Here is a 14,368-nt window from a genome sequence, read left to right on the forward strand (position 1 = left end):
GAAAATACATGTAGGAACCAAACGTCACTCGCCATGATGGTTTGTTTTCATCAAATAGGTGACATGTAATACATTATCTCTCCTGTATGGTCAGTTAAAGGAGAAAGGATTTTTTCAATTTGGATTTCATTTGTGAAAAGGTACATTACTGTGGCTGGTGTGCACTCAACCTTGCAATTTCCACCCCGCATGCTGCAGTGGTTGGAATAATCATATTGAAATAAAATTTTGCACAAAACATTTTTACATCAAGATGAACAATTTTGTCAGGAAACACTTTAAGAAAGTCATCATTTTATTTTTGGCATACTGTGGAGGACCAGCCTAGGGACCACATACGTATTTAACATCAAATGTGGCATGTTGACACCATGGAAACAACACATCTGTGTCACATGCAGGGAAACTAATCATTTTCATGTCACTTCAGCCAAGTGAACAGTGTTTAACTACATTTCTAAGATATCAGTAAGTGTGGCATCACATATTTGTCTATTCTAAAAGAAAAGAATGACCACAAAAATAATTAAATAATTTTATTTAATAAATTGGAATATACATATATATAATTATATTATATATATCTCTGGAAACTATATCAAAATAAAATTACATTTACAAAGTGGCAATCAAATGACTTGATTCAGTGGCATTTTTAAAAAAAATGAGTCTTAATGTCCTTTCGATGATAGTGGAAGTAATGTTTTCACAGTAAGTGATAATCATTTAAGACTGCATACGCACAGATGCCCTCAGTCACCAGCGTCAACATACTGCAATGAAGCTACTGCGACACGGTGAGTAACGCAAAGCTACTCCTACATCCTGAGAATTAAAAATAATCAAGAGTCCCAAAGACTAAGTGCTCAGTTTGGCAAAATGATATACATGTATTCATTTTTTTTTTCTTTGGTAATCTCTTTTCAACCTAGACAATCAGCCCAGTGAAATATGTTTAGCATTATCAATGAAGTTTGTTTAAATCTCATCAGGAAAGGCAGGAACACTGGCAAGTGCCGGGATGAGCCTGTGGTATACAGCGATGCCCTTCAGGAAGACTTTCTCGTTCAGATACTCGTTGTGATCGTGCAGCAGGATCGGCGTGCAGTTCATTGGGGAAAAGCCGATAGCAGGCAGACCCGCCTACATTCACAAAACAAATGTTAGCTTAAACAGAACTGAAGAGCACAATGAAGATTCACTGAATGTGTCTGAGGCTGTTCATGCTGTCGTCGCATCAGATACTCACAGCTCGGATAAAACGACTATCTGTGGCAGCCGGAAATATCTCTTTTTCCAAAGTCATATTCCTACAGCAGAAATATTCACATGAGATACGATCTCCATCACATCAATGTTTTCCCCTTATATTTTTGTCAGCTACAGAAAAATGGCTCAACATAAACACAGCATTCTTTAAATACTACAGTCTGCGTGGGCACATCATCATTACTGACATTAGCTGCTGAGGTGAATAACTGTAACTAAGCAAATATTTTGAACACAGCAGTAAAAACACATCAGAAAAGATGAAAACAGGTCAGCAAACATGCAGCAGTGACAATTCTGTGGCACCTATAATGTGCAAACAAATATTAAAGGAAAGAATCAGTTTTCAGCATATCAACACATGACAGAACTTTTTTATATCATTCAGTGACTAAAAACAACAGATTTTTGTTGATATGTGTTCCTGATTTATGTCACAGCAGGATGTAAGAAAATATAGCTCAGTGCCAGTAGGGGGCGCAGACCTGCCATGATTTGGCCATAGGAATTGGAAGAGCAACCAGTGACATGACAGAAAAACAGACATCTCAAAATATTAGAATATTGTGAAAAAGTTAAAAATCTTTTTTCAGGTATTTCAAAGAGAAAATTTTACATATTCTAGTTTCAGTACATTTGGATAATTATGGCCTACAGCTCAAAAATAAAAAAATAGAAAATGTGTATTTCAAAATATTAGAATATTTCAGCAGATCAGTTAAAAAAACATTTATAATGTAGACATGTCTAACTTCTGAAAAGTATGTTCATTTATGCACTCAGTATTTGGTTGTGGCTCCTTTTGAATGAATTCCTGAATCAGTGCAGTGTGGAGTGGAAGTGATCAGCCTGTGGCATTACTGAAGTGTTCTGGAAGTCCAGGTTGCTTTGCTAGCAGCCTTCAGGTCATCTGAACTGTTGAATCTGGTGTCACTAATCTTCCTCTTAATACCCCAAAGAGAATCTATGAGGGATCATCTATGGGGTCAATCAAGTACAGTAACACCATGATCAACAAACCAGTTACTAGTAGTTTTGGCAATGTGGGTAGGTTACAAAGTCCTGCTGGAAAAAATCAGCATCTCCACAAAACTTGTCAGCAGATGGATCCATGAAGTGCTCCAAATCCTCCTGGTAGACTGCTGGGTTGACTTTGGTTGACACTGCACCAAATCATCACTGACTGTGGAAACTTCACACTGAACTTCAAGCAGTTTGGATTCTGTACCTCTCCGCTCCTTCTCCAGACTCTGGGACTTTGATTTCCAAATGAAATGCTAAATTTATTTTCATCTGAAAAGAGGACTTTAGACTATTGAGCAACAGTAAAGTTCTTGTTCTCCTTAGCCCAGGTAAGACTTTTCTGACATTATCTCTGGTTCAGGAGGGGCTTGGCACCACAAACACAACACATGTAGTCCATTTCCTGGACACATCTGTGCATGTTGTTGTTGATGGACTGACGCCAGTCTCAGTCCATTCCTTCTGAAGCTTCCCCAAGTTCTAGAATCAGCTTTGCTCGACAATCCTCTCCAGCTGCAGTCGTCCCTGTTGCTTGTGCATCTTTACCGACCACACTTCTCCTCCAGTCAACTTTCCGTGACTATGCTTTGATCCAGAACTCTGAACAGCCAGAGCTTTCAGCAATGACCTTCTGTGGCTTAACCTCCCTCTGGACGGCGTCCGTGACTGTCTTCTGGACAACTATCAAGTCAGCAGTCTTCCCCATGATTGTGGTTGTGTACTGAAGCAGATTTGAGAGATTAATGGTATTCATACTGCATAAATACGTAGAGACTTGAAATAAAATATTCTAATATTTTAAGATATGCATTTTCTGTTTTTTGGGGCAGGAGGTTGTAATGATCAAAATTGTAATATGACTGAAACATGGTACTTTGGCATTTCCCATAATCCCCCTGTTGGCTCCCTGCACATCCCAGAATGCACCGCAGCGCCAGCAGAGTTCCACCGTCTCACAGCACATGTAAACAATGGAAAGCGAGGATGTGGAGGGCGTTGATTTAGCAAGTTCGCAGGCGATTATGATGCTGATATGTTGAGAGGGTTATCTGGAGGAGGTGTAGCACCTGTAATGGACTTCTGTGCCCCGATGTTGTCTTGTTGTCCATACTTCACGAGGTGTGTTCACATTGTGAGTGCTGAGCTCCTGACACCAGAACTCTGCTGAAACCGACCTCTCGCGTGAGTCACAGACCACGAGACGGCGCGAGATTCACAACTGCAAAATGGCGAATATGTAAAATTTTTGCTCTCTGAAATACCTGACAAAAATTTGTCCAAATATTTATTGTAATATAGAACATCAAATCACACTGCTAAACCTCCCTGAAAAGCACATTTTCATTCAGTTTATACTTTCCTATGTCATCACAGAAGTTACGTCTAGCTAGTTGAACATTTCCCTGCTCTGAACATTCTGGCAGCAAACACAAGAGATCTGTTGGTTCTGCTTCTTTTCTTTTTTTTTTAAAAGTCTTTAGAAAAACTAATTTAAGACATTTTAATACCAATTAAGGTCAGATTTTTGGATGAACAAATACTTTTAAGGATCTGCAGGAATCCTGGGCTTGTGTTCCTGCATTAAAATGATTTAGCAATCACAGCAAGTGTGCACCACATTGAGAAATGTAACTTCATTTACTATGTTAGTCTGATGCTCTTATAATTTCCACATTATCCTCTTTTACTTTGCATTTATCTGATGCACACTGTAACTGACTGATAGTTATGAATGGAATTGAAAGCTCGATTGCCTTGTAACTGCTTTTCTTTCTTTCCAACATTTCAATGTAATATACAGATTGTGTGAAAAAATTTTTTTAAATTTCTCACCATGAACATTAAACAGTGAATAACTGATAACAGGCAGCCAGCAGCTAAAGAAAATGTAACAACAAGAAATAAAAAAAGTTAAAATAAATTATAAAAAATAAATAAATAAAATGGGGGGGGTGGGAGGGAGCTAGGGAGGACAGGGGAATCAGCGGGCTACTTGGAGGCAGTAGCCGTGGATCTCTCAAAGAAATACAGTAAAGGATGCCACAAATTTGATTTTTTTTCTAAATACATACAGGACATTATATGTTTTACCCATTGTGCATGTGAAGGGGATGAGGAATCTTTCTACTTGAGTATCAGCTAAGGATGGGTATTGATAAGATTTTAATCGATATCGATACCATTATCGATTCCACTTATCGATCCAATTCCTTATCGATTCCCTTATCGATACCTCTTGTGAATTTTCTGTGTACTAAAAGGAGGCTTTAAAGGTTTTCTATGTGAACAACATTTTATTGAGTCTTAAAATAAATAAATAATAAGCTAATAGAAATGAGAAATTCAAGATGAGAAATTCAAGACTTTAAGCTTGGAATTTGGCAAGTTAATGTCCAGGGTCACTCTAAAAATAGCACAGAGTGGACCTGGTTTCATTTAATGCTGCAGCACTTCGGAGACTGTTAAAAAAAAAAAAAACAGAATTCCAGAAATTGACCAATGACGGACAGGACCAATACATTTGAAGGAATGTACCAGCAGCACATCTACACATTCAACAAGTTGGGGCAACATCTGGATATATGCGTGCCAACTTAACCTTGGACAAGTGCACACAATGAATAATCTTCAATGTAGTGTGAACCTGGTCAAGGGTAGAATCCCACAGTTCATTTGTAATGGTAAGATTAAGATCTTGTTCCCATTTGATTTAATAACATCTGCAGAAGGACACTGAAGATCTGAAATAAAATTGTCCAAAGCTGAAATTACACCCCTACAAGATAGCTTGAGCATTAACAAATTGTCAACAAGACTGTCTGGAGGTTTTTGAGAAAATTGTGCTGTATATAGTGCATATAGTGTTTGACCTGTTAAAAAAAAGAGTAGAGGCAATACCAAATTTGGTAGACAGTTGAGAAAAGCTTGCAAACTGTCCATGTCGATCTAAATATAAATCAGCAAAACATTTTAAAACTTTTCTGTACCAAATGTGAAAAGCTTTATCTGTCATTGAAGGAACAAATAAGTAATTTGCAGCAACTGGACTTTGAAGTGAGAAAGACTGGAGACCAAAACCTTTCCTTAAATGAGACCCAATTCTGATAGACTGATGTACTACTATATTATTACGAGGTAAAGACAAAGCAAAAGGAAGTGATGAACCTAAAGTTGCAGGTAAGGAAATCTTATTGTCCGCGTGAGACTCCATGACGACCCAGACAGGTGGTGTTGGTTCCAGGTAAAAGTGTTTCCACTACAACAGACGTACACCTGATATTTGCAGCCCAATAATAATATTCAAAGTTGACAGAGCCATACCTCCCATCATCTTAGGTCTCTGAAGAAAGCCCTCCTCAATCTTGGATGTTTACCATTCCAAATAAATTAAATAATTAAAGAATCCAGAGAGTTAAAAAAGGGATTTAGGAATCATAATGGGAAGACACTGAAACAAGTATAGAAATTTTGGAAGTAGCATAATTTTAACAGAATTAATTCTGCAGATTAAAGACACAAATAACGGGGACCATTTAGACAGTATTTGCTTGCACTCATCAAATGGGGGAGAACATTATCCTTAAACAAATGATTAAATTGTTTAGTGACACATATTCCAAGGTAACTGAAGTGAGCCGTAACTGCAGCAGAAAATGAAAGTTTTAAAAAAAGTGCCAGATTGTGCATATCATGTACTAACATTTCCTTGCAGGCACCACTGAATGCATTCCACCAAGGATCATTCTCATCTGTCGATGTCACATTCTGGTTCATGTGTTTCTGAAAAGAACAGCAGCTAATTTAGTCCATCTGACAGCAGGCATGAACAACGTTATAATTTCAATTTTTCAGTTTCAACTTATTTTCATATATATACCGGAAATCACAACAAAGTTGCCTCAAGGTGCTTCACACAAGTAAGGTCTAACCAGTTCAGTGTATTTACACCAACCTGAGCAAACTCATAAGTGATTCCTTCTCCTGCCTCCTGACACCAGCGACTGATCTGTTCTTCAAACTCCTGAAACAATAAATTTAGTGTCAAGACCGACACAGCACCATGTGAGACGGGTCACGCATACATCCTAATGTGCAGGAACAATTAAAAACTGGCCCACCTGTAGATTCACTGTGGGTGGTATTCTCAAATCAAAACTGACATCCATTTTAGGTGGGATGACATTGTACGCCACGCCACCATGCACCATGGTCATATTCACAGTGGTAACATCACCGAGAGTGAAACACTCGCTGGTATTAAGTCTGGAATTCGACACACACTTTAATACTTAAAACACACCACAAGTACAATGAAGTTATTTTCCGTGCAAGATCAAGGCTGGAAACATAGCGGGTTAAGAGACAACAAGTTCCAATATTTGGAGATTAAGAGTTTTTGTTTGAGCTGTGGAGCTGTGTTTTAGAGCACATGTCAAAGTGCAGACATTCAGATTTAATTTGTGTATATTTACCATACATTGTATATAAACTGGACAAACCCTCCATGACATCACACACAGGTTTTCCGAAGAGCGTTTCTGAAGTTCAAATCATGCGGCTCTGGGCGTCATGTTAGCAGTGCTTACTCCATCTAAGTCCAGGTAACCCATGAATGTGTAAAGAGGTGAAGTGTGGGTATGTCCAAATGTGAGCTGGTTGGGATGAATGAAATCCAAACACACCCTTATCTTAGAGTTACTGAACAAGCTAGCTAACAGGTTAAGCTTGGTTTGGGTGTTTTATGAACATGTATTTTTGTGGACTGGGCAGGGGATTTCATAATGGACAGCTTTGGAGAGGACATAAAAATATATGGCCAGCTTTTTGCCTCAGTAATCGTGGAGTAACAGCGGAGCCAAAGCCACAAAGCTACTGATACCTACTAATGGTGCTAACTTACAAATTAAATAACACAGAAATGTCACTTGAAGGAAATACTGGAGTACTGATTTCTAAGATTGCCCGTTAGTACAATTTACCACACAGTAAGACACATAATTTAATGTGGTGTCTTATTTTTGGAGTGGGGGTGGGGGGCCATTCAAGGAACTGCTAGATTTTCCATTTCATTTAACTGGACTGGAAGGCTGGGGTTCATATTTACTGGCATTTTACTCCAATCTCACCTGTGTTTTTCTTTCTCTCTGAAATCCAAGAAAGAGTTTATGACTTTGCGCTATTGAGAAGAGAAAGGTTAAAAATGGTCAGCCGTAGTCCTAATTAAAGACCATCTTCATGGGTTTTGTATTAACAATTCATAACACTAAATTTACACTTACCATTTTCTCAGCAGCAGTGTTCTCCACAAACCGAGAACCATGGCCAGGACTGCCTGGACAGTGAACTGTGATCCCTGGGTTAATAAAAATAAATAAATGTAAATCAATTATACATGAGAATAACCCTCAGGATTCCAGGGAAAGATGTGTGCTGTTACAGTTTACTCACACCAGGGGTTTCTCTCTCCATAGAAGACAGTAAAAGCCTCTGTAGGGTTGGCAAGTCCTACAGGACACACACAGATCCATAAATCACAAATTTTAACTTTAATTTGGGTAACTGTAAAAACAATACATCACAAAATGACAGATGTTAATGGTGGGACTACATGTATAAGTTTCCTGAATGGTTAATGCAGTATTTTTATTCTTTTTCAAACTAGGCCAAACCTTTTCTCCATTTGTGATTTACTTGTTTTTTTCCATAGTGCCGTAGATAAAAGAATATTTTTTATTGCAGAGGAATCCTTCAAATGGTGATCCAAGCACCAAATTTGGCACAAATACTCCCTAGACATTACTCTTTTGAAAAAGCAGTGTCCACTTGAATCTTCAATAGACAGCCAGATAGATGCTTCAATCATATTAAAAACTACACCACAGTATTTGTCTGATCATAAGGATTTTAAAATTTTTACCCCAAAACTCCATAAAATTCAGTCAGACAGTCCAAACTATACCTTGTTTGGAATCTCTGACCAGACAAATACACTGGTATAGTTTTCAATATGATTGGAGCATCTTTTCATCAATTTTGACCCCTGTGTAATTCATTAACTGACCCCTACCTGGCTGCCTATTGAAAATTCAAGTGGACACCCTACCTTTTCAAAAGGATAATGTCTAAGGTGTATTTGTGCCAAATTTGGTGCTTACATCATCATTTAAATTTTTTTTTTTCAGTTATCCTCTACACTATGTGGTATTGACAATAAACCTGACTTTTGACTTTGACTTGTTATGAACTTTGATCAGCTTTACTCCATTTGTTTGTGATTTGTATGCATCTATTTATTTGACTTTTAATGATTTTGACAAAAGCTACTTTTTAACTTCACAAATACTCATAGTGCAATTGAATACAACAATTAAGTACCGTATTTTAAGTATCGGTATATAAAGTTCTTTTTAAAAATGTAAAGCAAAGTAGTATTTAGTAGTTTTCTTTTATTTATTTATTTACTTGTATTGCTCATCCAAAAATAATCCAATCTATGACTTACGTAAAAACCATGCCTGATCTGATCCATGGCTTTTGTGATCTGTGACAACCCTAAATGCTACATAATAAGAAGACATTATTTCTAGGGATTTAAAAAATGACCTGTACAAAGTTCATGAAAATGTAGTCACAATATTAATATCAGTTAGATGCATGATGACCGGGTGCACCAGTTATGCCTCGTTTCTACATGCTGTCTGTATAACGTCTGTATTATACCCCAAACACCCTCTCCGGTTCAACCCAACACAGATGTATGAGCAAATGAGGTGTTACAATAAAAACCCACAGTGGGTTTTATGTACAGACCTGAGTTGCTATTGGAGCTGACACATGGTTGTCCAGAATCAGACAGAAAATCCTAAGTACATGTTAAACTTTTTTATCTAAATTATAAAAATCTTTAACCAATTCACCTGTGTGTGGCTCAATCTTAGAAACACACACATACTTCTACTCATACTTTTTATTCTGTCCATGGATAATGGGAGCAATGGAAATCCAGACCACATGCACAGTCACCTGTATCTGTATCCATGACGACAGGTCTTTTTGATCTATGATTTATAGTGTCATAAAGCCGTATGAAGTCGTTTACTGTTTCTGAAAGATGTTTCTGCAAGTGTAAATTTTCTTTTCTTGTTGCTGAAATCTTTTTTTTTTTATCAAACAGGGGTTCCAAGAAGCTACTGTTTACGAAACGTGACGTAACCTTGGTGGCACCCCCCCCCCCCACACACACACACATTTAATCATATGGGAACCAAGGATTAATTGCAAATCTGACAAAATATTATGAAATACAGATTTACTGTCTGATGCATTATTTTCTGGATGCAGAGTAGTGACATGAAAGCAGCTCTGTGCTCCACTCAAAGCAGCCTTGGAAGCAACACGTCTGGTTCAAAGAACAGAAACAATTTTTCTGAAATATCATAAACTGACAATGGAATGTGTGCACAGATATTCACATCAGTCAGATTATTTACACACTATTCACTTTGTGTGTTTTTAGGAATCCGCTAGCTTAGCGCAGCTACTAGCTCTTAACCGGTGTAGCATGGCGGCTTCTCCCGTCTCTCCCGCACTTTTCTGCTCTGGGTGTGAAATGTTTAGTTATTCCTCGGCCTCCTTTAGCAGTAATGGTACTTGTAATAAGTGTAGCTTATTTGTAGCTTTGGAGGCCAGGCTGGGCGAATTGGAGACTCGGCTCCGCACCTTGGAAAATCCTACAGCTAGCCAGGCCCCTGTAGGTGGTGCGGACCAAAGTAGCTTAGCCGCCGTTAGCTGTCCCGAGCAGATCCCGAGCAGCCGGGAAAGCAGGCGGGCTGGGTGACTGTGAGGAGGAAGCGTAGTCCTAAACAGAAGCCCCCTGTACACCACCAACCTGTTCACATCTCTAACCGTTTTTCCCCACTCGGCGACACACCCGCTGAGGAACAAACTCTGGTTATTGGCGACTCTCTTTTGAGAAATGTAGAGTTAGCGACGCCAGCAACCATAGTCAATTGTCTTCTGGGGGCCAGAGCAGGCGACATTGAAGGAAATTTGAAACTGCTGGCTAAGGCTAAGCATAAATTTGGTAAGATTGTAATTCACGTCAGCAGTAATGACACCCGGTTACGCCAATCGGAGGTCACTAAAATTAACATTGAATCGGTGTGTAACTTTGCAAAAACAATGTCGGACTCTGTAGTTTTCTCTGGGCCCCTCCCCAATCGGACCGGGAGTGACATGTTTAGCCGCATGTTCTTCTTGAATTGCTGGCTGTCTGAGTGGTGTCCAAAAAATGAGGTGGGCTTCATAGATAATTGGCAAAGCTTCTGGGGAAAACCTGGTCTTGTTAGGAGAGACAGCATCCATCCCACTTTGGATGGAGCAGCTCTCATTTCCAGAAATATGGCCAATTTTATTAAACCCTCCAAACCGTGACTATCCAGGGTTGGGACCAGGAAGCAGAGTTGTAGTCTTACACACCTCTCTGCAGCTTCTCTCCCCCTACCATCCCCCCAATACCCCATCCCCGTAGAGACAGTGCCTGCTCCCAGACCACCAACAACCAGTAAAAATCTATTTAAGCATAAAAATTCAAAAAGGAAAAATAATATAGCACCTTCAACTGCACCACAGACTAAAACAGTTAAATGTGGTTTATTAAACATTAGGTCTCTCTCTTCTAAGTCCCTGTTAGTAAATGATATAATAATTGATCAACATATTGATTTATTCTGCCTTACAGAAACCTGGTTACAGCAGGATGAATATGTTAGTAGTCAACACCCCCAAGTCACACGAACTGTCAGAATGCTCGTAGCACGGGCCGAGGGGGAGGATTAGCAGCAATCTTCCACTCCAGCTTATTAATTAATCAAAAACCCAGACAGAGCTTTAATTAATTTGAAAGCTTGACTCTTAGTCGTGTCCATCCAAATTGGAAGTCCCAAAAACCAGTTTTATTTGTTGTTATCTATCGTCCACCTGGTCGTTACTGTGAGTTTCTCTGTGAATTTTCAGACCTTTTGTCTGACTTAGTGCTTAGCTCAGATAAGATAATTATAATGGGCGATTTTAACATCCACATAGATGCTGAGAATGACAGCCTTAACACTGCATTTAATCTATTATTACACTCAATTGGCTTCGCTCAAAATGTAAATGAGTCCACCCACCACTTAAACCATACTTTAGAGCTTGTTCTGACTTATGGTATGGAAACGGAAGACTTAACAGTATTCCCTGAAAACCCCCTTCTGTCTGATCATTTCTTAATAACATTTACATTTACTTTAATGGACTACCCAGCAGTGGGCAATAAGTTTCATTACAGTAGAAGTCTTTCAGAAAGCGCGTAACTAAGGTTTAAGGATATGATTCCTTCTTTGTTATGTTCTCCAATGCCATATACCAACACAGTGCAGAGTAGCTACCTAAACTTTGTGAGTGAGATAGATTATCTCGTCAATAGTTTTACATCCTCATTGAGCACAACCTTGGATGCTGTAGCTCCTCTGAAAAAGAGAGCCTTAAATCAGAAGTGCCTGACTCTGTGGTATAACTCACAAACTCGCAGCTTAAAGCAGATAACCCGTAAGTTGGAGAGGAAATGGTGTCTCACTAATATAGAAGATCTTCACTTAGCCTGGAAAAAGAGTCTGTTGCTCTATAAAAAAGCCCTCCGTAAAGCTAGGACATCTTACTACTCACTAATTGAAGAAAATAAGAACAACCCCAGGTTTCTTTTCAGCACTGTAGCCAGGCTGACAAAGAGTCAGAGCTCTATTGAGCCGAGTATTCCTTTAACTAGTAATGACTTCATGACTTTCTTTGCTAATAAAATTTTAACTATTAGATAAAAAATTACTCATTACCATCCCAAAGACATATCGTTATCTTTGGCTGCTTTCAGTAATGCTGGTATTTGGTTAGACTCTTTCTCTCTGATTGTTCTGTCTGAGTTATTTCTATTAGTTACTTCCTCCAAACCATCAACATGTCTATTAGACCCCATTCCTTCCAAGCTGCTCAAGGAAGCCCTACCATTAATTAATGCTTCGATCTTAAATATGATCAATCTATCTTTATTAGTTGGCTATGTACCACAGGTTTTTAAGGTGGCAGTAATTAAACCATTACTTAAAAAGCCATCACTTGACCCAGCTATCTTAGCTAATTATAGGCCAATCTCCAACCTTCCTTTTCTCTCAAAAATTCTTGAAAGGGTAGTTGTAAAACAGCTAACTGATCATCTGCAGAGGAATGGTCTATTTGAAGAGTTTCAGTCAGATTTTAGAATTCATCATAGTACAGAAACAGCATTAGTGAAGGTTACAAATGATCTTCTTATGGCCTCAGACAGTGGACTCATCTCTGTGCTTGTCCTGTTAGACCTCAGTGCTGCTTTTGATACTGCTGACCATAAAATTTTATTACAGAGATTAGAGCATGCCATAGGTATCAAAGGCACTGCGCTGCGGTGGTTTGAATCATATTTATCTAATAGATTACAATTTGTTCATGTAAATGGGGAATCTTCTTCACAGACTAAGGTTAATTATGGAGTTCCACAAGGTTCTGTGCTAGGACCAATTTTATTCACTTTATACATGCGTCCCTTAGGCAGTATTATTAGAAAGCATTGCTTAAATTTTCATTGTTACGCAGATGATACCCAGCTTTATCTATCCATGAAGCCAGAGGACACACACCAATTAGTTAAACTGCAGGAATGTCTTACAGACATAAAGACATGGATGACCTCTAATTTCCTGCTTTTAAATTCAGATAAAGCTGAAGTTATTGTACTTGGCCCCACAAATCTTAGAAACATGGTGTCTAACCAGATCCTTACTCTGGATGGCATTACCCTGACCTCTAGTAATACTGTGAGAAATCTTGGAGTCATTTTTGATCAGGATATGTCCTTCAATGCGCATATTAAGCAAATATGTAGGACTGCTTTTTGCATTTGCGCAATATCTCTAAAATTAGAAAGGTCTTGTCTCAGAGTGATGCTGAAAAACTAATTCATGCATTTATTTCCTCTAGGCTGGACTATTGTAATTCATTATTATCAGGTTGTCCTAAACGTTCCCTGAAAAGCCTTCAGTTAATTCAAAATGCTGCAGCTAGAGTACTGACGGGGACTAGAAGGAGAGAGCATACGAGGTCTGTTAGAAAAGTATCCGACCTTTTTATTTTTTTCAAAAACCATATGGATTTGAATCACGTGTGATTGCATCAGCCAAGCTTGAACCTTTGTGCGCATGCGTGAGTTTTTTCACGCCTGTCGGTTGCGTCAATCGCCTGTGAGCAGGCTTTGTGTGAGCAGTGGTCCACCCCTCTCGTCGGATTTTTATTGCGAATAAATGTCTGAATGATTTGGAGCTTTGCTGCATCAATTTTTTCCCGAAACTGTGAGAGACCTCCAGGTGGACACCATTCGGAAAATTCTGTTGGCTTTCAGGGACGATTTTATGGGGATTACACAGATTAAGGAGTGCTCCAGCAGGTTTAAAGACCGCCCACAGCTGCTGAGAGCACGCCGCGTTCCGAGCGCCGATCGACAAGCTGAATCAACCAGATAATTTCCAACGTGAAGGCTTTGTTGATCCGGGACGTCTTCTGACTTACACAAAAATGGCAGGAGACGTGGACATCAGTACTTTTTCGGCACATTCCACTGTTACAGGAGTTTTTTTCATGGAAAGAAAAGCGGACGGATGCGCCACCGTGCCGCTCATGGCGCGGCACAAAACCACCTCCGTGTTGGTCTCACAGGATGGCTTTGAGATGGCTTTCAGACGGCTGTCGGTTTTTCAGTCGTGTGACTAACCGAGAAATTGTGGATGAGCCTGAACATGCCAGAACATGTCCTGTGAGGCTTCATCACAGTGTTGCTTTGCGCCATGCGGCTCTGCCGCGACGCGCGGAATTCCTCCGCACGTCTGTCTCAATGTGCCGAAAAAGTGCTGATGTCCACGTCTTACGCAATTCCTGTGCTAGTCAGAGGACGTCCCGGATAAAACACAGCGTCCAGTTTGGAAATGAACGGCACATTCCACTGTTACAGGAGTTT

General features: G+C 39.3%; 1 protein-coding gene across 2 annotated transcripts in view; it reads right to left on the reverse strand.

Moving 5' to 3' along the window:
• Positions 1-830: 830 nt before the first annotated feature.
• Positions 831-14,368, reverse strand: part of LOC117506834 (aminoacylase-1-like) — a 93,228-nt gene continuing 79,690 nt past the window's right edge. For both annotated transcript variants that reach the window (XM_034166466.1, XM_034166465.1), the window contains exons 8-15: positions 7,741-7,797; positions 7,572-7,645; positions 7,419-7,468; positions 6,411-6,555; positions 6,245-6,313; positions 5,993-6,072; positions 1,250-1,310; positions 831-1,143 (exon numbers count right to left, since the gene is read on the reverse strand). In XM_034166466.1, the coding sequence (XP_034022357.1) occupies positions 979-1,143; positions 1,250-1,310; positions 5,993-6,072; positions 6,245-6,313; positions 6,411-6,555; positions 7,419-7,468; positions 7,572-7,645; positions 7,741-7,797 (701 nt within the window). In that variant the 3' untranslated portion in view covers positions 831-978. The remainder of the gene's footprint in view (positions 1,144-1,249; positions 1,311-5,992; positions 6,073-6,244; positions 6,314-6,410; positions 6,556-7,418; positions 7,469-7,571; positions 7,646-7,740; positions 7,798-14,368) is intronic.

The sequence above is a fragment of the Thalassophryne amazonica genome, chromosome 3 (genome assembly GCF_902500255.1).
Source record: "Thalassophryne amazonica chromosome 3, fThaAma1.1, whole genome shotgun sequence".
Taxonomy (NCBI): Eukaryota; Metazoa; Chordata; class Actinopteri; order Batrachoidiformes; family Batrachoididae; genus Thalassophryne; species Thalassophryne amazonica.